General features: G+C 45.8%; 1 protein-coding gene across 1 annotated transcript in view; it reads right to left on the bottom strand.

Annotated features, from left to right (window-relative positions):
- NEURL1B (neuralized E3 ubiquitin protein ligase 1B) overlaps positions 1 to 25,572 on the bottom strand; it is a 54,100-nt gene extending 28,528 nt beyond the window's left edge. Inside the window, exon 1 of the mRNA XM_050962704.1 lies at positions 25,425 to 25,572. Within this exon, the coding sequence (XP_050818661.1) occupies positions 25,425 to 25,455 (31 nt within the window). The 5' untranslated portion in view covers positions 25,456 to 25,572. The remainder of the gene's footprint in view (positions 1 to 25,424) is intronic.
- Positions 25,573 to 26,545: the final 973 nt, after the last annotated feature.

Raw genomic sequence — 26,545 nt, 5'->3', positions numbered from 1 at the left:
AGAAGGGCCTGGCTGCAGGAAGCTAGACACGGTACCTGAGTGAAGCAGGGCTGGGGAAAGGCAGAGGAGCTGGGGAGGTCTAGCCTGGAAAGCCCAGGCTGCGGCCTAGCAGAAGGCCAAGGGGTACTAAGGGTTGCAGAGGGCAGCCCAGGGGTAGGACAAGGCAGCAGGTATAAACTCTCCTTGCCAGTGATGAGTAGGCTGATACTGCAGTCTGCCCCAGGGCGCAGGGGCTAGCAATAACTGGCAGTTTCCATATACTGAGGTGAGGTGGGGATAGAGGGTGGGGGTTTCCCGGGGAGGGAAGACCCTGAGAGAAAGGGGTTAGTGCCAGGGGGGAGAACTCCATGTAAAAGGGCACTGGGGTCCAGGAGGGACATGGGCCAGAGGACAAGCGGATCACCGGCCTGCAGAGGGCGCTCCAGAGCTGAAATGAGCTAATTCCCAGAAGTCACCAGCAGGAGGTGCCGCAGGGGTGAGTCCACAGGTCTACACCACCCTTTAAACTTAAAATCAGACTCTTTGTGGTCAGCAGAACACCAGTGTGGATAAAATTTCAGTCACAAATTGTGCATTCCTTGAAGAAAGCGGTTTGCACTAAGAATAGGTAGAGGGATATACCAGCTAGAGAATGGAGTGCCATACTGGGTTTGAACAGTGTACATTTTAAGTCAACAGCTTCAAAATGTCTTACCAGAAAGGCACAAGCTGTTATCTCTCAAAGTACAGATCCTTCTTTCTTGTTAAATTCCTGTTTTAATGTAGGACAGTCCACTTCTTAATATTTATGCAATCAGAGAACGTATGAACCTCCAATGAAGTAATACAAACAGATGTCTGAAAACCCCAGCTTCTACACGAATTGATGGGCTCAAAATTTAATTCAAAGTCAATTACTTGCCTTGGTTAGATTTTCTTGGGAAAATAAACCTACAAATCACATGTAGAAAATTGGAGATTTGGGGAGGGGGGGTTTTGCACTGAGCAGGATTTTATTACTAGACAAGATTTTTAATTATATGTTCACAGCTTAGAGTCTCTTGTGATTGAAGCTACAATAAAATACAGACCAAGGGACATACACCCTGTGTGTTTTCTGCCTGTTTGAAACAAGTGGCATCAAATGTCTTTCATTCCAATTTTGTGATGCTGGCATTGTCCACCAGAGAATCATGCATGTGGGAGCAGAAGGACAGACGGGAAGCAGCATAAGATGCTGAACATATAGAAGAACTGAATTGAACAAAAAGAGCCTGTAATGAGGGTTCTTCCCCCACATACCCTTTCAAATTATTGTTGTTTTTAATTTAAGGGTTGTGTGTAACAGATGAGCAGTTTAGCAGCAGTGACAAAGCTCTGCTCAGTTGGTCATTTCTAGCAGTCTCCTGCCTTTGATAGAATTAAGGTGGGGAGATTGACTTTCCCTGACTTCCTCCAGTGTGTTAGGCGCAGACAGGCTTTTCTCCACTAGCAGGCATGCATCTCTTTCCTGTCCACCCATTTCTTCTTCTACATTAAGCCCATTTACTATTTCCCTGGTGGCAGTTGAAGAGAATTACATTTAATGCATCTACAGGTCTGTCTCATCTTACGCAGGGGTTACGTTCCGCGGTCAGTGCGTAAAGCGAAAACCACGTATAGTCAAAATTACATTGAGTGTAATGGTGGGCAGAATCGCCCGCACTACAGGAAGAGTATTTAAATTGTTTTTTCTTTTTTTGTTTTGCCAACCGCATAAAGCTGAATTTGCACATGTTAAACGCGTGTAAGATGCAACAGACCTGTAATAACTTTTTTAAATCTACATTGCAGTAGCCAACATCCACACTCAGGGCTGGTCTACACTACGGGGGAAAATCAATCTTAGATACGCAACTTCAGCTACGTGAATAACGTAGCTGAAGTCGAAGTATCTAAGATTAAATTACTCACCCGTCCTCACTGCGCGGGATCGATGTCCGCGGCTCCCCCTGTCGATTCCGCAACTCCGTTGGGGTTGGTGGAGTTACGGAACCGATATAAGCGCGTTCAGGGATCGATATATCGCGTCTAGATGAGACGCGATATATTGATCCCCGAACAATCGATTGCTACCCACCGATACGGCGGGTAGTGAAGACGTACCCTCAAACATCCCTTTTTAGCAGGAAAGGAATTTATTTGCCATGATTGGCCAATTACTTTTTAAAAAAATCATCTGGCAGTTCATACTCCATGGAGAGTTCATTAAATCATAAGCATTTGCACTGTGTTCTTTACATAAATGCCAGGTACGTGCAAGGCATTTTACTGACAGGCAAGAGCTCCAGGTCACTGCATAAAGAGCTTACAGTCTAAAATCTAGTTCAGTGTACTTACCTACCATTAGAAACAAGTCTGTAAATGGGAACTCATTTGAATGAGTTGATAGCAATGCACTACAAATTAACCAGCAAATTTCACAGAAAACCCTGTGCGCTAATACACTTAACAGAAGCTAGTTACATATACAAAAAGGAACTAATGGCAGCTGACAGACATGCAGTAAGTCATAGAATCCCAGAACTAGAAGGGACCTTGAGAGGTCATCTAGTCCAGTCCCCTGCACTCATGGCAGGACTAAGGATTGTCTAGACTAGTGCTTCTCAAAGTTGGGCCGCCACTTGTTCAGGGAAAGCCCCTGGCGGTCCAGGCCTGTTTGCTTACCTGCCGCGTCCTCAGGTTTGGCTGATCGCAGCTCCCACAGGCCACGGTTCACTGCTCCAGGCCACTGGGGGTTGCAGGAAGGGCGGCCAGTGCCGCTTCCCTCGGCCCGCACCACTTCCCACAGCCCCCTCTGACCTGGGACGGCGAACCACAGCAGAAGCGGCAGGTAAACAAACCGGCCTGGACCGCCGGGGGCTTTCCCTGAACAAGCGGTGGCTCGACTTTGAGAAGCACTGGTCTAGACCATTCCTGACACGTGTTTGTCTAACCCGCTCTTAAAAACCTCCAATGATGGAGATTTCACAACCTCCCTAGACCATTTATTCCAGTGCTTAACCAGCCTGACAGTTAGGAAGTTTTTCTTATTATCGAACCTAAATGTCCCTTGCTGCAATTTAAGCCCATTGGGTTTTGTCCTATCCTAAGAGATTAAGAAAAACATTTTTTCTCCCTCCTCCTGGTAACAACCTTTTACATACTTGAAAACTGTTATGTCCCCTCTTAGTCATCTCTTTTCCAGACTAAACAAACCCATATTTTTCCAATCTTCCTTGAGAGGTCATGTTTTTTCTAGACCTTTAATCATTTTTGTTGCTCTTCTCTGGACTCTCTCCAGTTTGTCCACATCTTTCCTGAAATGTGGTGCCCAGTACTGGACACAATATTCCAGCTGAGGCCTAATCAGCGCAGAGTAGAGTGGAAGTATTACTTCTTGTGTCTTGCTTATAACACTCCTGCTAATACATCCCTGAATGTTTGCTTTTTTTGCAACAACATTACACTGTTGGCTCATATTTAGCTTGTGATCCACTATGATCCCCAGATTCCTTTCTGCAGTACTCTTTCCTAAGCAGTCATTTCGCATTTTGTATGTGTGCACTGATTGTTCCTTCCTAAATGGAGTACTTTGCATTTGTCCTTATTGAATTTCATCCTATTTACTTCAGACCACTTCTCCAGTTTGTCCAGATCATTTTGAATTATAATCCTATCTTCCAAAGCACTTGCAACCCCTCCCAGCTTGGTATCGTCCGCAAACTGCGTAAGTGTACTCTCTATGCCATTATCTAAATCACTGATGAAGATATTGAAGAGAACCAGACCCAGAACTGATCCCTGTGGGAACCCCACTCATCATGTCCTTCCAGCATGACTGTGAACCACTGATAACTATAAGATATACCACGTCTACTGCTTTCCACCTATCCACAAGGCTTGTTACCTTGTCAAAGGCGGCTATCAGGTTGGTTTAACACGATTTGTTCTTGACAAATCCATGCTGACTGTTACTTATCTTATCTTCTAGATGTTTGCAAATTGATTGCTTAATTATTTGCTCCATTGTTTTTCTAGGTACAGAATTTAAGCTGTCTGGTCTGTAATTCTCTGGGTTGTCCTTGTTTCCATTTTTATAGATTGGCACTATAGTTGCCTTTTTCCAGTCATCTGGAATCTCTCCCATCTTTTATGACTTTTCAAAAATAATTGCTAATGGCTCAGATATCTCCTCACTCAGCTCCTTGAGTATTCTAGGATGCATTTCATCAGGGCCTGGTGACTTGAAGACACCTAATTTGTCTAAGTAATTTTTAACCTGTTCTTTCCCTGTTTTAGCCTCTTCTGATCCTACCTCATTTTCACTGGTATTCACTATCACCACCAACCTTGGTGAAAACTGAAACAAAGAAGTCATTAAACACCTCTGCTATTTCCACATTTTCTGTTACTGTTTCCCCCTCTTTATTGAGTAACAGTCCTACACTCTCCTTGGTCTTCCTCTGGCTTCTAATGTATTTGTAGAATATTTTCTAGTTGCCCTTTATGCCTCTAGCTAGTTTAATCTCATTTTGTGCCTTGGCCTTTCTAATTTTGTCCCAACATACTTGTGTTATTTGTTTATATTCATCCTTTGTAATTTGACCCAGTTTCCACTTTTTGTAGGACTCTTTTTTGATGTTTAGATCTTTGAAGATCTCCTAGTTAAGCCAGGGTGATCTCTTGCTATACTTCCTATCTTTCCTATGCAGTGGGATAGCTTGCTCTTGTGCCCTTAATAATGTCGCTGAGAAACTGCCTACTGTCTTCAGTTGTTTTTCCCCTTAGACTTGCTTCCCATGGGATATTACCTACCAACTCCCTGAGTTTGCTGAAGTCTGCCTTCTTGAAATCTGTTTTTATTTTGCTGTTTTCCCTCTTACCATTCCTTAGAATCATGAACTCACCATTTCGTGATCACTTTCACCCAAGCTGCGTTCCACTTTCAATTTCTCAACCAGTCCACTCCTCAGCTTTCATTCATCCCTTTAGATGAGAAAAGCTGGACCTCAAAAAGATTTTCCAAACTTCTTCCTGCCTCCAAACAGCGCACCATAGAAGTGCAGTGTATGAATGGTTAAAAGTTATCTGCACGTGGAGCTGGTTATCACCATGAAATTGGTTAAGAGCTGTATCCTGGAAAATTAGCTGACCTTTCGATAACATATTCAATAATTCATTTCATCAAAGAAAACTGATGGACAGTACCCAATATCTGAACTGTAGTGTATCTGTGGTGTGCATGTGATGATCTATACCACTTTCAGAAAAGCTTAAAACTGGGGAAGAATTGCTAGTGCTTCTATCCCAGAGATAAGCAAACTATGGCCCTCGGGACCGTCCTGCCAGCCCCCAAGCTCCTGGCCGGGGAGGCTAACCCTGGCCCCCAGGGCCGGTGCAACCTATTAGGCGACCTAGGCGGTCACCTAGGGCGCTAGGATTTGGGGGGCGGCATTTTCTTCAGCAGCGACCACGGCAGCTAGATCTTTGGCCGCCCCGGTCGCCACCGACATTTAGGAGGAGGGAGCTGGGGCAGGGGGGTGCGGGGAGGGCCGCCTGCAGCAAGTAAGGGGTGAGGGCGGCACGCAGGGGAACTCCCCCCCCGCCTCACCTCACCCCTGCTCCCCCTCCTCTCTGAGCACATCGTTGCTGCTTCACTTCTCCCGTCTCCCAGGCTTGCAGTGCCAATCAGCTTAGGCGCTGCAAGTCTGGGAGGTGGGAGAAGTGAAGCAGCGACGGCGTGCTCAGGGAGGAGACGGAGCAGGGGTGAGCTGGGGTGGGGAGCTGCTGCATGGCTCCCCAGGCCTGGGGGGGAGCTGCCACGTGTGGGGGGGCGTCTCAGGGTGGAAGGGGGCTGCTGCGGGGGAGGTGCCTCGGGGTGGGGGTGGGAGTTGCCACAGGGCTCGGGGAGGGGGTGGAGCAGAGGTGAGCTGGGGTGGGGAGCTGCAGCAGGGGGGGCGCCTCAGGGAGGAGGGGGGTAGGCCTCAGGGCGGAGGGGAGGCAGGGAGCTGCTGCAGGGCTTGGGGATGGGAGGGTGCAAGGTGGAAGTTTCGCCTAGGGCGCAAAACGTCCTTGCACCGACCCTGCTAGCCCATGCCCCGCAGCCTCAGCTCACTCGCTCTGACACCGGCACAACGCTCCGGGCGGCAGGGCTGTGAGCTCCTGGGGCAGCGCAGCTGCAGAGCCTGGCCTCTGTGCTGTGTGGTGGTGGCAGCAGGGTGGGCCGGCTCCAGCCGGCACAACCAGCCACTGGTGCGCCAGGCAGCGCAATAAGGGAGCAGGGAGCGGGGGGGGGGGATTGGATAGAGGGCAGGGGAGTTTGAGTTGGTGGTCAGGGGGCGGGGGTGTGGATGGGGTCGAGGTGGTCGGGGGAACAGGGGGTTGAATGGGGGCAGGGGTCCCAGGAAGGCAGTCAGGAAGGAGTGGAGGGGAGTTGGATGGGGCGGAAGGGGGCAGTCAGGGGCAGGCGTTCTGGTTGCAGTCAGGGGACAGGGAGAAGGGGTGGTTGGATGGGTCTGGGGTCCTGAGGGGGGCCGTCAGGAATGAGAGGAGGGGATGGACGGGACAGCGAGGGTCCGGGGGTGGTCGGGGACAGGGAGCCAGGGCGTGTGGATGGGGCAGGGGTCCCCGGGGGGCCATCAGAGAACAGGGAGGGTTGGATGGGGCAGGAGTCCCGGGGGGAGCAGATAGGAGGTGGAGGCTGGGCCATAAACCTCCTCCCCTAACCGGCCCGCCATACAATTTACAAAACCCAATGCAGCCCTCAGGCCAAAAAGTTTGCCCACCTCTGTTCTATCCCATCCTTCCCCAAGGCTTTCATTTTGGATTTACCTCGGTTGTCTCTGGTTTCTATTTAGAATTCCTGAGTTTACTTTACTAGCTGGTTTCTAGTGACAAAGACACCCATTAATTACTAATGCCTATCCTTCTGAAGATAAAGCACAGCCAGCAAACAGAAACCATTCTTTGGCAAGACACCTCAACAACCTGCTGTTAACATTAAAATGAGCGATCTAGGTGGACTGACTCCAATTCATCTTTCTACACAAGACAAGCACAAAGAGTTAAGAGGTACAACATGTCATCCATATGCCCTCAGCACATTTTCTAGGAAATACTAGTTAGGGCAGGTCTACCTTAGAAACTTTTCCTGTAGTAATGTTGGTAAGTGTGTGTGGGGTTTTTTTTTTTAAACATTTCTCTCCTGCAAAAGCCCTAGTGTAGATGCAATTATAATGGCATAAGCTACACCAGCATAGACATTCTTATTTTGCTTGGGGCAGCAGTATTAACTATACAAGAAGAAGCACTTTTGTGCTGGGATAAGCAATGTCCACGCTAGGTGGGTTTGCTGGTATAGTTATACCAATTAGCTATACTACCAAACCTTTTCTCATGTGGACCTAGCCTTAATGTCGACTAGTTTAAACCACATACACAACATCAGAGAGCCTCCCCACATGTATTGGCTAAAGTCTCCAGGCATCTCATATGCTCTGTGAACAGCATCTCGTGTGTGCTGCATAAACCATCTGTCTGTGCCCAAGGACCTATTGGTACATTTCTGTCGTATGTGGAATTCCTTTCTTTCTCCTCTCCCACATCTCAACTTTCTATTTCCCATGGCAGAGGCATCCAAAATACCATCTCTCTGTGAATCCCAAGTGTGTCAATTTGACGGGCCCACCATATTGAGGAGGGTCAGCAGGAGAGGCTAGGATGGGAGGTGGCTTTCACATACCCAGCGCTGGGCCAACATTTCTTCCTTGGTGAACTCCGTTACACCCAACTTCCCACCTCACACAACAGCCAAGAGTGGCGCAATCTCCAATGACAGAATGGGGCCCATCTACCTTGAAGCTCCCTGAACCCCTCCTTACCGCTCGAGGCTGATATAACAATCAGCATGCACAATGCTCACCCTAACAGGTAAAGCAGGATCATCTAGCCTCCCCACCCACATAGTTATCTACCCCTCAGCAGTGTAGTGTCAGAACATCTATCCCTGTGATGCCCTGTCTCACGTGAAGCAGGTAATACATTTCAGGAGAATTCGCAAACCCAAGTCTCCTCCCAGATACACGAAAGCAACAGCTACTGCACTATCAGAGCAGTGTCACTCCCTTTAGCTAATCTTCTGTTTATACAGAAAGGGACAAGTCACAACATGAGCTACTAGTGCTGTTACTGGCCTTGGAACAAATGGAGGAATGAAACTAGAGAGGGGCAGTCAAAAGTGTCTCAACTGCCTAAGGTGGCAGCTCAGCCGTTACTAATGACTGCAGTGATATCCATAAATAGAGAGACACTGACACAGCAACTCAATGATAGAAGGGATGTTCTGTGCCCAAAAGAGAAATATAGACACAGAAATATATGGGAAATTTCTTTAGTGTTGAACTGCTCAAAATCTCTACCCATCACTGTTCCTGTAATTTAAAGACATGGGCAGTGAATTCTTTATGACAGTACTGGATTCAAGAAGAGGAAAGGAGGATCAACGAACAGGTCAGCTGGGAGAGATCTGGTCCAGATAAAGATGCATGTGAAGAAACCATCTCAGATATTTTGCCCATATTTCTACTAACCTTTTACATGGCTGTCACACGCAGCTTTAAGCTTGTCTTTCCTTAGGAAAATCTCAGTGATCAGCAAAAACGCCTTAGCAATTCCCATTCAAGTCAATGGTGATGTTCCTATTGATTACAATGTGTGTCAGAGCGTGACTGTCAATCGTTAAGTATTTTTCTAAATAGGAATATATTTTAAAAGAAAGTTTTAATCTATAGCTTGTTTGTAAATAAGAGCTACTTGGGGCTCTTCCACTGCCCCATGTTAGGGGCTGCCAACTGAGAGATTAGAGATAGTGGGAAAGTGATCATTTTCCTACTGAAAACTTTTGAAATTAACAATTTTTAAAATTTATATTGGTTTTTAAAACCAGGGAAAATTAAAAACAAATAAATTCTGTGACAGTTTTCATTTTAAAAAAGAGACCATTTTTCATTAAAAAGGATCAAAAAAGAAAAGAAAAAACAAAACGAACCAACAAAACTTCAAACGAAACATTTTGAGCAGTTCTTTTAATGGCACCTTCCACAGTTCCACCCATGGCCTACATCTCAGTGACAGGATAACAATAAAAACAATAATATATGTGTGTTTCTATCCTGTTTGTCATTCAAAGGTCTCAGTGCTCTCTATAAACTTTAACTAATTAAGTTTCACAACATGCTTGTGAAGTAGGCATGAATTATCCAGTAAACAAATGGGGAACCTGAGGCACAGAGGGAAAGTGACTTGCCCAAGGTCACGTGAGAAGTCTCTGGCAGAGCCAGGAACCGAACACAGTATTTCTAGGGCTGCCAGCTCTGTGTCTTAAGCACACAACTATTATCTGACAGAATTTGCTTTCCTACTAGAGAGCACTGGAAATAATTGAATTTCTCTCTTTGCAGGGGAAAGAAAGTTTAAACTTAAAACCCAGTTTATCAGTTATGAATATAAAAGTATGATTATATTACTTCACAACTACTCTAACTTCCAGTGCTAACCTACTCTGCATAATCAAACTGCTAAGATAGTGGTTTTCTGTCCGATTGTCTTAAATAATAAAGCAACAATTAAAAGCACAAGCCTTCTCCCACCCACACACAAGAATTATTTGTTCTTCCTTCTAATTAGTTGCCACATTAGCATCTTTTTTACATTCGCTGAAGACTTCCCTTCCAGGCTTAGCTGCTCAAGTTAAACATAACACAGAATAAAGATTACTAATGGAAAAACAAGCCAGTTTGTTACTAGAATACGTCACTCAGAACCATTCACCAGCAAACAGTGATAACAGAACACATGCAAATCTCACCAAATTATGGATTTCTCTCTACCTTTCTTACAGAACAGGGTTCCCAGCGGCATTTCTTCTAGCACTGTAACATTAATTATTATTTTAATTATGATGCAAAAGCAAAACTAACAGAGCTCATGGCTGACTAAGAAAGGTGCTGATTCTGCACTGAAAACCATATGGCCACAAGAGTTCATCTACATAGTTCTCAATGCATGAAGTGGGTCAAAATTAGAGGAAGGATGAGCCAGTGGACAGAATGCTAGCCTAGGCAGTGGGAAACAAGGATTCAATTCCCTACTCTGCTGCAAACTCCTGTGTGATCCAGAGCAAGTCACACTGTGCCTCAGTTCCCCATCTGTAAAGTGGATGAAATAGTGGTTCCCTGTCTCTTAAGGGTGTTATAAAGCTAAACACATTAAGGATGGGGAGGCAGTCAGACATGATGGCAAAGTGAACCATATAAGCATGATAGAGAAGGCAGGTTTTGCACTTGGAGGCAGGTACATATCCAGTTTCCAAAGCAGGCACTGGGTGGCCAGGACAGGAGTTGTTATTATTGATTTGACAACACTTATATATAAGGTTCCCAATTTGGACTTAAGTAAAGTCTACTGTCTCTCAACTGTCCACGCCCTCCATTACTTTCAATAGATATTTGACACCAACATCATGCTTGGTGACTTACAAATAAATCAGTAGGGACAGTCCTTGCTTGAGGGAGTTCACAGTCCATATGGAACTGGACACACACTGAATACCAAGAAAACTGGAGGTGGGAGAATCTAGCTGTACTTAAAGCCCCTTTGAGCTTGGCTTTGTACAACCCACATGGAGAGAGAGAGTCTCTGCCCTGAAGATTTTCCCATCTAAATAGACAAGACAGACAAGGGTGGGGAGGGGAAACAGAAACAGAAATGTCTTGCTCAGGGGGTCACACAGCATTGTCAGCGTCAGAGTCAGGAGTAGAACTCAGATCTCCTGAAGCTCAGCCCAGTGATGTATCCGCTCCAACACACAGCCTCCAAAGGGCAACTGTATTCAGAGGCTGAAGATTTGAAACCTGGGTGCCTGAAGTTAGGGGAATAAATATGGATTTAGGCATCTAAATAAAAGGCCCACTTTTCAGAAGTACCTACAGCTCTAAGAGTCAAAGCACTTATGTAGCTGCCTAAATATGAATTTGGTGGCCTAAATTCAGGCACCTAGTTCTGAAAATGTTGATTTTTTTATCACTGCAGGAGAACCTCCTCAAAACATCCTCAAAGATCAAGAGCTCTGATCAGCATTTATAAGGACAAGAGAAGTGAGAGAATCTGTCAGGCTCCTCAACAGATACAGTAAGAACAGACTAAGATACGTACACAGTACAGCTTATGTCGGTATAAGTTATGTCCCTCAGGGGTGTTAACAAGCCACCCCAAGTGATGTAAGTTACACGGACCTAAGCGCCAATGTGAACAACGCTGTGTGTGGGAGAGTTTCTCCTGCCTAACTACCGCTGCTCACAGGGACTGGAGTAATTAAGTCGATGGGAGAGCTCTCTCCTATCAGCTTAGAGCACCTGAACTAGCAGTGCTACACAGGGCCAGCTCTAGCAATTTGGCCACCCCAAGCACGGCGGCACGCCGCGGGGGGTGCTCTGCCGCTCGCCGGTCCCGCGGCTCCGGTGGACCTCCCACAGGCATTTCTGCAGACGGTCTGCTGATCCTGCGGCTCTGGTGGACCTGCCGCAGGCGTTTCTGCGGAGGGTCCGATGGTCCCGCGGCTCCGGTGGAGCTGCCGCAGGTGTGTCTGCGGGAGGTCCACCGGAGCCGCGGGACCAGCGGACTGTCCGCAGCCACGCCTGCGGCAGCTCCACCGGAGCCGCCTGCCGCCCTCCCAGCAACCAGCAGAGCGCCCCCCGCGGCGTGCCACACCAAGCACGCGCGTGGCACGCTGTGGCCTGGAGCCGGCCCTGGTGCTACAGCTGCATTGGTGTAGCTGTGCCGCTGTAAGCTCTGTAGTGTACCCATAGCCTAACGTACTATGGAACACTCAAGTAACATAGCTGCTTATGTCCGTACCCAAATGTTGGTAGTATCCTCAAGGAAGACAAGTCTCACTGATCTAGGAGTCACGGCTGATAGGCAGTGCATAAGAAACTAAAACTATACAATCACAGAGGTAGGGAACTCTGCCACAGTTCTCCGAGGTGGAGGAAGGACAGGAAAATTGCTGTGTTTTAGTTCCATTCTTGGGGGAATTCATCATAACTATTGTTACATGTAGGGCTTGAGTATTAAATCCATGAAAAACAAGATTTAACATGAAAGCGCTATGTCCCTTCAGAAAGCCTCCCCCAAATACACACACACACACACACACACACACACACACCACACACACACTCTCTCTCTCTCTCTCTGACAATCTCACAGGCCAAATGCAACATTTGCATGAGTGCTGTGTGAATGTCTCAAAAACAAGGATCACATGAAAATCCTAGGACTCCATCTCTCTCCCATCGAGGAAGTGGGAGTTCCCTTGAGGTGCATGCTGGTTGACCCTGAAGTTTTCCTCAGCAAAGGAGAGGGTAAGTGCAAACCCAAGAATCCTTGAAGCTTTTCAAATATGAAAAATAAGTTGCTCTCAGACAGCTAAGCTCCAAAGCCAGCATTTTTAAAATGTTCCTAAGGGATTTTGGAACCCAAGTCCCACAGACTTTCAATGAGATTTAGACTCTTGAGTGTCTAAGTCATTTTGGCCCTTTTGAAACCATCACCCAGAGTCAGCACATTACCTCAGGTGGCCAAGGGAATAAGACCCTTCTGAAGACATTTTATCTCTATTTGAGGGGGGGTGGGGTATATTTGCCCCCCAAACTTGTCACATCCTGCATTAACACTAAATACCAAGGCGTGACTCAGTACAAAAATCACTGTTCGGGGCTGTGGTATTTATACACACATATACGGATCCCTCGGTTAAGTTTTTATAAACTTCAACACAAGATGTATTTGTTTGAAATTCTTACTTGTAAAACATCCATCTTGCTCACTCTATTCCTTGATCAGGGAGACAGTACAAACAGAACCCTGCTACGCTGTAGGTGAATTATACAGTAATTGGTATTTAAAGCTTACAAATCAGATGCTGGTATGAAGATCTGTCCCAGCTCAACTAGAATTTTAATAAGACACTCTCTCTGGGAAATAAGTCAACTGCAATGCATAACTTATTAAAATATTTGTAGGATTTCTTCCATGGAACCACAGTGAATTTGTACATGCAGTATGCAAAGGCAAATAGACTTAAAGATACATAGGGTTTGAAAAACTCCATCACCCTTGCAGAGGGTACAGTGACCCCTGCTGTTTAGGGGATGAAGGGGCTAAATTGAAGACCAAGGGGGCTGGAAGTTGAGCCTGGGAAGAAAAGGGCCAAAGACTATTGTCTAGGGACATCAACTTTGGTTGTCTCTCAACTGCTGGCCCAATCCGATGGAACAATGAACTCTCTACGCATAAGCCTGACAAGAGAAAGGGGCAGGAGTTTCCCTCAGCCTAAGCACATGGCAAAAGGGAACAGACTGTGTTTACGGAGGGCTGTTTCTTTGCTGAGCGGGGGGCATCTACCCCTACATGCAAGAAGAACTGGCTGGAGAGAGAAGGCAAAAGAGAATCTGCCTGACCTGAAATGCTGATAAAACCTCAGCTCACAGAAAGGGTGAAATCAGACCAGAAAGGTGCATCTAAGACTTTTATTTTGCAAGATTTGTAACTCTCCACAGCTTTTTAAGAGTAAAGTGACTGTGATTAAGAATTTCCGGTGCTAAACCAGTGTTCCTTGTCTTCCTGCCATGTCGTCCACAAAGAACCCAAAGCGACCACAGCTTACTGGAACTCTGAGGAAGCATGTGTAAGCAACTAGGTGGACTCAAGAGGTCTGAAATACAGAAGAAGCCAGATAGTGGAGTCCCAAAGCCCCAAGGGAGAGTTCAGACAAAGGGTCTGAACCTGGGGATGTGTATTACAGACCTAGAGGTAGAGGCAGAGACCAGGTTCTGCCCAGAAGCAGGTGGCTTAGATACACATAGGATCCAGCACCTGGGTCCACTCACAATCAACTGATGTCCATCCAGATGGAACTGGTCCAGGTTTTGACACTAGGCACACAACAGTCTTTAGCTGCTCTTCCTGGGCTCAACTTTCAGCCCTCCTGGGTTCCAGTTAGTCCTTCTTCCCCACCTCAACAGCAGGGATTTCTGCACCCTCTACCAGGGTGATAGCATAGCAGGAACTCACATCCATCCTCACCTATGGGATCCCAGTGCTGGGAACCCTTAGTAACGGCACTGTACTTTTTGTTACTTTTAAGTTTAAAAAAAAAATTCGACTCAACATTGTCAAATCCAAGACCCCAAGAAATGGTAATTTCCCCTCATTAAGAAATATGCTCTTAAACTTAACATTGCCAGAGAAGAGTAGAGATAGCTTTGTAACTATTCTGTGGGTTATAGGTGCATTAAGATGAGAGCCATAGACCTCCTTGTGAAACCAAAATAGATCACAAGCTAAGAAAAGCAGCTGTCAGAATTCTGTTTATATCTAAGAGCAAAAAAGGTAAGCCTGGATGGAATTATCTTTTTTTGCCACAAAAGACGACATTTCATCATTAATCTTAGGCTTGTCAGGCAGGATAAGCTGCTTTAACATTCCACTACTATTAAGAAGAGCAAACTCTAGCAACTTTTCAGTTTAGAGAACCAATGAAAAAAAATTTTTGTCCAGAGAGAACTTCCCCAAGAGATTGTATTTTCCAAGTTCCTTCACTAGAAATGAAAGTGAGATCTTTCTTCATCTGTTCTGGCTGTTTATTCATCACTTGGAGCCATGGTCCAATACAACATCACAAGCATAGTCACAGAAACAACTGTAATGTCATAGACAACTGTGACTCTGCAGCACAGGAAATAAACAGATGAACTCCTGAAGTACAAAGGTCTTGTTTTAATGCAAACATCGGTAGTAAAATAAGAGAACAGGGAATTAGTGTCATATACAATGAGCTGGCAGAAAAGTCTATAAACAGACCTCTTCCCCATTTTTTTCCCTTGAAGTGTCAGCAGCTCTTAGACACATCATAAATGGGTGATTTTCCCCTCTATATTAATAAAGAACTTTAAAATGTGGTTAAATGACTTGGTCTGTGAAGGAGCTTCACAGGCATTCCCAACAGCAAAGGGCAAGTCATTCCTAGCCTGATGATTTGGCTTCTCCATGCCAGCCCTGACAGTGGGGCAGAGCCATAACAAGGAATTTTTGCACCGGAGGCAAGGGCCAGCTCCAGACTCTTTGGCAGCATTCAGCGGCGGGTCCCTCAGCCCCTCTCAGAGGGAAGGACCCGCCGCCAAATTGCCGTCAAAGAATGAATGAAGCTGCGGCGGCAATTCAGCAGCAGGTCCTTCCCTCTGAGAGGGGCCTGGGGACCCACTGCCAAATTGCCGCTGATCACGGCTTTTTTTTTTTTCCTTCCACCCCGCCTGGGCGGTAGAGCTGCGCCCCTCCGCTTTGCACGCCCAAGACAAGTGCCTCACTCTCCTTGCCCTTGCTATGGCACTGCAATGGGGAAAGGAGAAAAGCAAAGCTCTTTCATCACATTGCTCCCGCTCTAACATGGAAAGGAACCTGGGCTCTTCTGCTCAGTTTGGAGACTTTCTGAACTACACACATCCCATTGGCAATAAAGAAACGCGTAAGAAAAAAATTCAGGGGGAAAACATCTCTGCCAGCACAACAAAGCAGAATGAGAAGTCTGGACTGCCAAAGAGGGAAAAACAAATTAACAAGCAGCAACTCACTTCTCCTCCAAAGTCCCTCTGCACCAGTTCAGACAGCAGGAAGCTGCAGTAGTGACACTCTGCAATTGAGACAGCAGGGCACCTAGGTCTGCAGGCAGACAGAAAAAGCCTGTGGCTAAGCTATCCTTTCACACACCTCCACACCCCTACACAGTGCAGAGGTTCATGCTCTTCTTCCAATAAAGCTGTCAACCAGCAGCACAGGGAGCAACATTAAGAAAATTGTGCCTATCTGTGAGCAAACAAGATCTGTCTGAGACCAGTATCTTATCCCAATAGCTACTGTCCTTACAGCAGGATCACCTCTGCTTGGCTCAAAGTGCCTTTTCCTCTCAGGCAGACAGTGGGTGTCCAGAACTGGAGAAGTCAATGGAACTACACAAACTTCGTCTGTTTTGTTTCAACAAGTTCAGGGGTGGGGAGGTTCAGGTAGCAGAGGTGCCACTCTGCAACCAGAAGGCTGCGTTCTGGCAGGATGATCCCTGACATCCAAAGCTGGCAACACTACAGCAGTGGGAACAACTTCCTAGCCTAGAGGGCTCCAGCAAGACAAAACTACCTACTCCTGACAGCTTTCTCCCCCCGACCCCCCCAATCTCCACCTGTGCATAGGTAAACTTACTTCTGCCATCTAGCGTGGCACTGAGCAGGGCTGGAAAATGGTTCCTTGGGTGAGCTATCACCTAAGATCAAGAAGCCCCCGATGGGTGTCACAAATCAGAGAGCTCATAGGAGTCAGGAAAGGTGTGAGTAACTACTGAAAGACGTTGTCTGGCTGCCATAACAGGTAGCATTAACAGATGGAGATAAGCAGCAGTCAAAAACATGGGAGACAAAAAGAAAAGGTGCACACACTGGGGAAGAACACGACTATCAGACAGAGAGAGAGTCCTTTAAATTGAGAACCTTAGATGAGATTGGACACACAAGCTTGCAACAGATCTCGCAAGGGGAGAATAAGGAAGACATTGCCCACTCATGTTCAAATCCCGCAGAATGGGAAAAGAGAGAGGCAGGGCCGCCCAGAGGATTCAGGGGGCCTGGGGACTTTGGCGGTGGGGACCCCCGCCGCCGAATTGCCACCGAAGACCCGGCACTTCGGTGGCAGGTCCCAGAGTGGAAGGACCTACCACCGCCGAAGACCTGGAGCGGAAGAAGCTCCGAGGGCCCGGGCCCCGCGAGAGTTTTCTGGGACCCCCAGAGCGAGTAAAGGACCCTGCTCCAGGGGCCCCGAAAAACTCTCATGGGGGCCTCTGTGGAGCCCACGGCCTGGGGAAAATTGCCCCACTTGCACTCTCCCCCGCCAGGCGGCCGTGGAGAGAGGCAGGTAATGGGAAGCCCGGGAGAATAGCTGGCTGTAATCACCCAAAGAGAGATAGGCAGGAGAAGTAGGTGCCCAGGCAGCATGCAGCTCAGCAATGTAAAAATACAAAGCAGTCAAAGATTCCAAATCTTTGGGATAACTTTATAAACACACTTACCTCTCTGCTGGATGCAACACTTGGCTTGACTCCTCTCTCTTTCACTTTCTATCTACTTTCTAAGAGAAAGAAGGTGGGTGAGGTAATAACTTTTATTGGACCAACTTCTGTCCGAGGAAGAGCTCTGTGTAAGCTCGAAAGCTGGTCTCTCTCACCAACAAAAGTTGGTCCAACAAAAGAGATCACCTCACCCACCTTGTCTCTAATATCCTGGGACCAACATGACCACAACACCACCGCATGTACCAGCTTTCTAAGTCATCTCAACAAATGAGCACTCACGTGTGTGTTCTCACAAATGCTCTCTCCCGCTCCACTCTTACCAATTTCAATAGCTTCATTGTAACCTCCTTCCTTCCTTTCCTGTCTTTTGAACCCAGCAACATCCATCACTAAGACACGCGCATACCCCCACTCTGTGAAGGCTTATTTTAGTTACAAACCTTCACAGACAGGGACTGTGACAATTTGATAGAGAAGAAGAACACAAGCTTTCTTTTCAAGGCAAGCTGTGCAGCAGGCATTGCCTAACCAGAAGTGTACCTGGAAAACAGAACTGGCTTAATGCTAAATCCACTGGCGCAGATAAAGAGCAATATGTTTATCTCCACCCTTGATTAAAGCCAATGAAAATTATACCGAGGAGGATCCTTGATGGAATGAGACCAGGACTGTTATATAAGCTTCAAAGTGAATTATCAAATCAAATAAACATAAATGCTCACATTTTCAAACTTGAGTGCTTAAAGTTCAGCACCTAAACCCATATTTATACTTCCACATTAGTGGTCTAATTTTCAGAGGAGCTGGACACATACAATTTCCTTTACCTTTCAAAGGGAGCTGTGTGTGTTCAACATCTTTGAAAGTCAGGCCACTATAACAAGGTGTTTAAATACACACATTTAGGGGTGTGACTTTAAGCATCTATGTTTGAAAAGTTGGGCCTAAACGAACAATGGTTATATTTGGGTACACCTGTCTTCTGAATGAAAAATCCTTTGAATTCCAGTAATTTTCTGACTGTCACACAGTGCAAAAGTGCTGTGTTTACTAGAGGCAGCATTTTACCAGTTACTAAAACAATACTGTACCCCTTCTAGAATGCAAAAAGTACAACAAAATGGAAGGTAACTGAATTGCATGTGTCAAGAATGCACTATATAATTTAGCAGCAGATAGTAACTGAGAAGTGCTCTGATTTGAATAATACCCTTGGAAAAGTAATGTATGGTTGTCTGAACAGACAGAGGGCACTGGGGCCAGCATGGTGGATTAACAGAGCTACAATTTTGATAGATGCTGTTTTCCTGGATGTGTATATAGTTGGTTATATAGTCTGAACAATCCAGATTTTGACAGTAGCATCTGAATTTACCAAACCAGTTGGATGCAAGGAATTTCTGGATTTGTCCTGTGCTAGGCTGTTTATATATAGTTCTCAGCATATGAATCATACATACTGTGCTAGAGCCTGAATCACACAACAGTCTTCAGTGTTGGGTTTCCTTCAGAGGAATACAAATGCAAAAAGCTACAACACACACCACAAGATAATCTTATTTTGCACTTCTATGGCTTCTTTCGTTGGAGGATTTCATGGTCTACAGATGTTAATTAGATCTTACAAGCCCTCGGGCAACAAAACAATATTTATATCCAAAAATGAGACATAGCATGATAAAGTGACTTGATCAAAGTCCACAGCAAGTCAGTAGCAGAGCCAATAAGAGAATTCAGGAACCCTAACTCCCACGCTCTGCTTTACCAATCCAAAAGGAAAAGAGATATAAATAAGGTGGTTGTTGGAATAAGAATGACATGACACTGACAAGTCCTTCTAACCAATCAATCCCTATCAACCAGACAAAACAAAAAGAGGAAATGAATTAAATGTAAACAATCAACACCAAAAATCATGCTACAAGCTGAGTTTTTACCTCAGAAAGGGAGAAAGACCAGAGGCTCCGGGAAATTCACTAGGGGCTTCAATAGTGCTATTGATTTTACATGGAGGCTGATGGGCAGCAACATAGAACAGACAGATGTGTTTGTTCCTCCCATATTTACCCATTAGGATCTTTCCTTGCCAACATTTTGAAAGAAGCTCATGTTGAGAAACATCACTTGGGTGAAGGAGATTTTTAACTGTGGCAAAAGGGTTAGTTTCCCTCCTTGTTTCCATTATGGCAAGGATATTTTCACCCCACAAAACACCCCAACTCTGAATGTGCCAGCAAAGAACATGTGTTCTCAAGTGATCCCCAACGTAGGGTCTAAGTACTCTCACCTCCGAGGGAAGCTAGTGCTCAGCAGCTCCTGGGATTGCATCGTAATAGCTAGATAAAACAGTACAGTACACACAAGGAAAGGTGTAGAGCAGAGTGGGGATTTTTGGTTTAAATACAAGCAGCCATTCAGAGAGTGTACATTGGTCGATACAATTCACAGACGTGGTGCGTTAAGGAGGGGCTTGAAGAGGAGTGAGCGAAAGCATGGTATGAATCTGAAAGGAGTTTCAGACGCATGAAGGTGTAAAGATTAGCAGTGGGAGTAGGACGAGAAGGGTGTAGCTGGGGGGCATGTATATTTTTCATACATACGGAAGAGGCCTTGAAGCTAAGGAGAAGATCTTTTTTTTTTTAGAACAAGCCCCATTATTCCTCATGTTTACCAAAGAGACATGCCAGCCATACTTGATATTCTTTGCAGTTGTGATTAAGGCTGGGGGAGCAGCCTGGCAATCAAACCCAAGCCAGATTGTAAAAAGGGAGTCTGGTTGCTTTGTTAAATACCAATGGCCCTATTTGGGCCAGAGTCACCAACTGGGAACCCAACTGGTACATTCTTGGCTTGTACATGGGTCACTTACTTTGATTCTCCCTGCTGCGTTCTCGCCCTCCTGCTGGAGCAGCTGTCAGTGCTTCTCTCCAGCCACTGCAGGTGGCTGGCTAAGACATCCCCTGTTTCTCTCAGCTGGACCTCTCTCTGCATGCCAATCATTGCAGCGTTCTGCTACGCCCTGATTCAATGTAGGGACTTCTCCAAGTCACGAGGCTCTCAGCAGTTCTCTTCAGCACTCCCTCTCTCAGCCTCTCCAAGCCTGTCTGATGACCTCTCCACTCTCCTCAGGCACCTATACACTCACCGCTCTTTACCATACCTCAGCTCCCTACTAGACATATTATGAGCACGAGGAAGCCCAGCACACACATATATTTTGAGGAAAAATGGCCAGAGCAGTGTGACAGGCTGAGAAAGAGATGAGAGAAGTTAGTAGCCAGGATGGGGCTAGGGCTGAGGACGCAAGTCAGGTGGTTAGAAATAGGGAACAGTTAGAAACCTTATTGTTGGTAACAGGGGAGGAGGAGGAGGAGGAAAGGGCATGGGGGGGAGAAGGGGGCTGCAGTGCATATTGGGGGTGGAGGAAGGGCTGGAGTGAGTGTCACCATAAAGGAGGAGAATGTGACAGGAAGAATTTGAGATAGCTTATAGGATTTGTGTTGGTGAACGAGAGGAAGAGTGAGTGAAAAGGTCGGGCTGAAACGGAGGAGTGGGGGGTAAAATAAAAAAGAAGAAGCAACAGAGACAGTGGGAGGGGAGGGAGGATGAGAAGAAATAATCAGGTAGAGGAGAGGTGAAGTCAAAGCCAAGGGGACCAATAGCAGAGACTAGGGAGATGAAAGCAACCAGTGGGGAAAGCTAGGTAATCAGCAAAAACAGACAAGAACAAATTAGCTTCAAAAACACAAGGGTAACATTACCTACAACCTCACCTCAATGTCATAAAATTAGTCCTTGGTATGTGACATAATCCTCCAACAACTTCCACTTGACCACGCAGCCAGCTTTGCAAGTCAGCAAAAGTTCTACCTATTGACTGCAAATTGCAAACTAGTTTATCATCTACAGAAGAAAGAAAAGTGATGGGCTTGAATGAAGTTTTCACTCTTGCTTAACCACTCAGCTACAAATTATTTTAAACAACATACAGCAGGAGGGTGGAGGCAAAGGGTGCATATCCAAACACAGGGTCCAATACTGCCTTCCTCCACTCAGGCAATGCTCCCATTCAAGTCTCACTAGGCACAGTAGGTCTGGGCCCACATATCAGGGAAAGGAGGTGCAGCATAAGGATTTAAATTCCCAGAGTTGTTGTGCAGTGAACATATCTTGCACATCATATTGATTCACTTTCATGTATGAACAGATTGCTAAGGAGTTCTGTTGACCGATTGGTGGCTGAGATTAATAACCAAAGGGAAAGCTTATTTTGCTGACAGAGTGCTTTATGTATCATCAAGCTGTCACCTAGAGAAGATCAATTTCCACCCCAGAGTCTTTGTTAAATGTATTTGACACATCTCAGCTCTTTTCATCCAATGCCTGCTTAACCAGTTCAAATATAGAAACTGGCTTTCATTAGCCCTGCTCTGTCACTTATTTCAGTACCACTCCATTTAGGAATCTTGCTGTTAATTTGACAGTTGCCTTAATCTACTGTGTTAACCATCAAAATGCTTGGACAGCAGAAGGTAACCAAGCTCCTGATACAATTTCTTCAGCATCAGTAGGATGCTTGCTTCTATCGTTAAATGCAGATGCCTGATAAAAAGAGATAAGGAGGATTAACGTTTCAAGTGGCAATAAGCAGCTAAAGTTCAATCAAGTGAACTTATAAACACAAATGAATGAACAATGCAAAGGGGGGGAGGGATTTCAGATTGCCTTTCAGCATTTGAGATAAGAATTGGACAAATTTATATGTAAATCCAAAAATAGTTTGATTGTTTGGCTTTTCCATGAGGCAAATGCAAAAGCTCTCTCTAGATTTTCTCCACATCTAATCAGAATGGAAATCAGTTTTCCATCTTCAACTCTTTTTATGTTGATTTAAAAAAATAAAAAGAAAGAAAAAAAAAAAAAAGAAGCCGCATTGTACATCTAGCAAAAAGTTTAAAAGAAGTGTTGGGCTAGTATTAATGGGCTTTTTTCTTCCTTCAAATCCTTCCACAGCTTCTGTGACATGGGAGAGAAATTTCTCTGTGAGCTAAAACGAGACAACGTGTTGTTCATTTTGTCAGGGTGCAAAGGAAGAATTTTTCAGATATATGCAGGAAAGGAGGAGATGAAATGCTCAAAGATATTAGGTTAGATTTAAGTAATTCTATATAGTCATGGCCTTTGTAAATAGGAATTCACCCAAGAATTCAGTCCGCAGAAAGGACTTTCCCATTTTCAAACAACTGCTCTGAAAAAAAAAATTCAACACCTGCTTCTATCTAGAATGACAGTTTGGTAACAAAGGGTTGCTACACTACAAACTATGAACCCAATATGGCAAACACGCCCTTTTAACCAATCAGTGGAAGTTAGGAACTTAAATACCTTTAAGGTTCAGGGCCTCAGTTCCCCAGAAGCAAATAATTAAGTTCAGATTTGCTGAATTTGGTCCTAAACTTGAAAAATATGTGTATTTTAAAGGGAAAAAAATTGTTGTTCTTTCATCTTAAATGCTTTGTGCAGCATTATGCTGCCTTTTTTTTTTTTAACTTTTACTATTTAAAAAAATCAGCAGAATTTCAGAAATGTCACATTTTTAGAATCTTTCAGAACAATTTCAAACAACATTTGAGCATCATAAATGTTTTTGCCTTGCACATCTTGGAAAACATTTACAAGCAGAATATTCCCAACCAATTGGTACTTTTCAGAAAACCTCAGTTCAGGGGTACAACATGAAAATGAAGGTTAATCAGAACAATGACAAAGTGAGGAATTTTATAGTCTGAAGAAAAGGCTTTTTAAGAAAAATAAAAAAAACACGGAGAAAAACAAAAAAAGTCTTTCATCACCAGTAATTGCTCAATATCAAAACACAACTGACTTCACCAAGGATTTAACTCCCAGCTATTATGTTATGCACATGTAGGCTGCTCAGTAAAGACTGTTCTAGCAACAGGCAGAAATAACTTTTATAACCCCTTAACCTTATATAGAATATAAAAGCGCTTCTAGCTACATCCCACATCCCAGCAGGTAAAGCTGTTTGCTCATGAAGTTCTGTCTTTAACAATGAGGGATAGCTTAGTGGTTTGGGCATTGGCCTGCTAAACCCAGGGTTGTGAGTTCAATCATTGAGGGGGCCATTTAGGGATCAGGGGCTAAAATCAGTCTGGGGATTGGGCCTGCTCTGAGCAGGAGATTAGACTAGATGACCCCCTGAGGTCCCTTCCAACCCTAATATTCTATGTACCTCTGGCTTGTGGCTCTCTCCCATGTTTGGGATGGTTGCCCTCTATCTGTAGAGCTTACTGATTGGATGAATTTTCTCCAATCTTAAGAACTCCCTTTAAGTCTTTTATTCGTTGATTCATCAAGTATTACATAAATCAGCTCTGATGTCTTTTATGATGAGAAAAGATCATTTCCTATATAGGCGTAATATCTGTAGGAGAGAGATGCAAGTGCAGATGGAAATAAGATATAAACTTCCATCTAAAAAATCTCCTGCTGGGTTCATAGCTAATCTCAAACAACAACCCTAAAAGCTCTTTTGTGAGTCACCCTCTCTTTTCACAGAAAATATAAGGGCAAATCCAAGTGCAAATCTTCAGTATTCAAACCTTGGGCTGATTACTGGAAGGCATGTGTGCACTCAGTAGGTCCTTCTGTTTCTTTAAATAAGCTCAATAATACTCTTTTTATTTATGGGGTGCCCAAAGTACAAAGGGGGAAATGCAGGATGGCTACAAGGAAAGGAAAAGAAAAGAAAGAACAGCTGAAGATAGCAATTCACAGGGGTTCAGTAATTCAGTACTGTTGATTCTATCAAGACCCACAGCTTTTATTATTCACTGATTCTTTCAGGGGAAAAACTCGCAATTATGAGCTTGTAAGAAAAAGAATATCTGCTTCTCTTATATAAGAGGAGCATTCACTGAAAAGGCCTTTTAAAACCAAGGCAGTCCACCAAACATTTCAGATCTGCTGTCAGATAGTTTCCCTCTTGTGTCGCTGAGCAGCTGAAGAAGTTGTGCACAATTACACACAAAGTCCTTTTTTAAAAACAGCAATGAAAAGCATTTCAATTGAAAGCCAGGGTCTCTCCATTTCAGCTGCAAGAACAGTACCAGTTTACCCTCTTTTGTTGCACTCCCAGGATTCAGAATCTACCCCAGCTGCTAAAGGTCCATTGTCTTTATTCCCATCACTTCCGGGGTCTCTGGTGGACCCTCGAGTTTTAGAAAGCTTATTCTGGTTATGACACAGGAACTGGGATTAAAAGGAAGGGAAAATATACAGATCCTAAACTGTCCCTAAAGTGATCTCATCTGTCAGCGCAATGCTTGGCTACTGAACAAAAGCCATTAGTTTCAGCATCTGTCCCTTCACATATCTAACCCTGCCCCATGTGTCCACTGGAAAGGAACACCCTTCCTCACCTCCTCAGCACACCCCTTCAGCCCCTACTTCTCATGGACAACAGAAAACTAGCCCCCTTTACCACACGCTCATACACACAAAACTGAGCACCATTTGGAAAGTAAAGAGAGCTAAGGGTTGCTGGTCTGAGCAACTTAAACAGGTGAGATGTAAAGATACACAAAAAGAATTTGGATTTTAAATGTCTCCTTGCTAAACAATGCTGCTTCCTTCACTGCCAAAGACTGCAAAGAGGACTTTAAAACTCCCTCCCCCCTTTTAAAAAGAAATTCCTCCTTTTCTCTTTTAGACTGTACACACACCATTCATCCCCTTTCCTTCCTGACATTTTAATATGTGGCAGTGAGAGAAGGGGGGCCGTTCTTCCCCCAAATACACCCACGTGTTGGCACTCCAGAACCGCAAACCCAGGGGATAAAACCCGGTCTCCTTGATCTCAGTAACAGCGGCATGTGACAGAAAGCAGCATGTGCAGCAGCCGGGGCAGCGCTCTGCCTTTCCTACTGACTGCAGGACACCAGGAGAGCAGCATGGAAACTCCAGATCATACAGCGTAAAGCTGCTGCCCACTTGCTCAGACAAAAACAGCCGCTTCCTAGGAGGTGGAGCAGCTCCCTCCAGCCCTGGCATCTCAGGAGAGGGGGAGCATGGGGAAAGGTATCTCCATCCCGAGTACTCTGCGGGGCGTCGGGCTCGCTCTCTAGCCCTGCCATGGATGAGCGGTTAGTTCCCTCCAGATGAGAGAGGGGGCGGGGGCAGCTCCGTCCAGCACGTCCCTCCCCGGGGACAGCGCGCTCCAGCCCCTTACCTGGCAGACTCTTGTGCGCCGTGTTGCCCATCACTTCGCGCGGCGGGGGGCGGACGGTCTGCGGGCCCGGGGCTGCGCTGCGCTCCGAAGGGCCATTTGCCGGGGGCTGGGAGCGTCTCCTGCCGTGCCCGGGCTCCGCTCAGCGAGGCTCCCCACACCGCAGCCCGAGCCGCACTGAGCCAGGCTTGGCAGCCAGCAGCTCCCCGAGCTCCCCGCGGCCGGGCCGCCTCCAGGGGGCTGGGCGCGGGCTCAGAGCCCGCCCTGCCGGGGCGGAGCCGGCAGCTGCAGGAGCCTGGCCCTGGCGCTCAGTGGGGGCTGCAGGGCAAGATAACAAGGGAAACTCCAGGGCGCTGCGGGGTGGCAGAGGCGCAGGCTGCGGGCGGATTCCGCGTCTGAACCAGCTAGTGAGCGGGGAGGCTAGGAAGCGCCTGCTGGGCGGTGGGGCTGTGCTACCCCCCCCCCACCCAGCGCATACTGGGCCTGCCCTTTTGAGCGTGCAGGGGGAGGGTGAGCCTATCCACCAGGGTAAGGACAGCTGCTTACAAGGACCCCTCAGTTCTGTTATGAGAAGGGGGCCCTACACGTTGGCGAGCCTACAGGGTGTATGCAAGACCCTCCACTACCGATAGAAATGCAATTAAACCCCCCCCCCCCACAACCTACAAAATTCTTCCCTGGCACCGAGAGGGCTCAGCTTACAGGCTCAAGGAGGAGACCACTCTCTTTACCTTTCTGCTTTAGAAAAATCAATCACGGTCGTTTTTACCAGGCTCAGACCATTCTAGTGATTCAAGCTTTGTTCTCAGAACAGATAGTTACCACTAAAAACTTCCTTTAAAAAGTTTCATTTAGGGAACATGGTCCAGTGATTAAAAGGGAGACTTGAGCTCTGTTCTCACTTATTTGCTATACGACTGCTTTGTGACTTAGCAAAAACAAAGAGCCCTTGTGGCACCTTAGAGATCAACACATTTATGTGGGCATAAGCTTTCATGGGCTAAAACCTAATTCATCAGATGCAGATCCATACATCTGATGAAGTGGGTTTTAGCCCACAAAAGCTTATGACCACATAAATCTGTTAAGTCTCTAAGGTGCCACAAGGGCTCTGTGTTGTTTTT

Source organism: Gopherus flavomarginatus, chromosome 7 (genome assembly GCF_025201925.1).
Source record: "Gopherus flavomarginatus isolate rGopFla2 chromosome 7, rGopFla2.mat.asm, whole genome shotgun sequence".
NCBI classification, from domain to species: domain Eukaryota; kingdom Metazoa; phylum Chordata; order Testudines; family Testudinidae; genus Gopherus; species Gopherus flavomarginatus.
The sequence above is the reverse complement of the archived record's forward strand: the minus strand, read 5'-3'. Positions and strand labels throughout refer to the sequence as shown.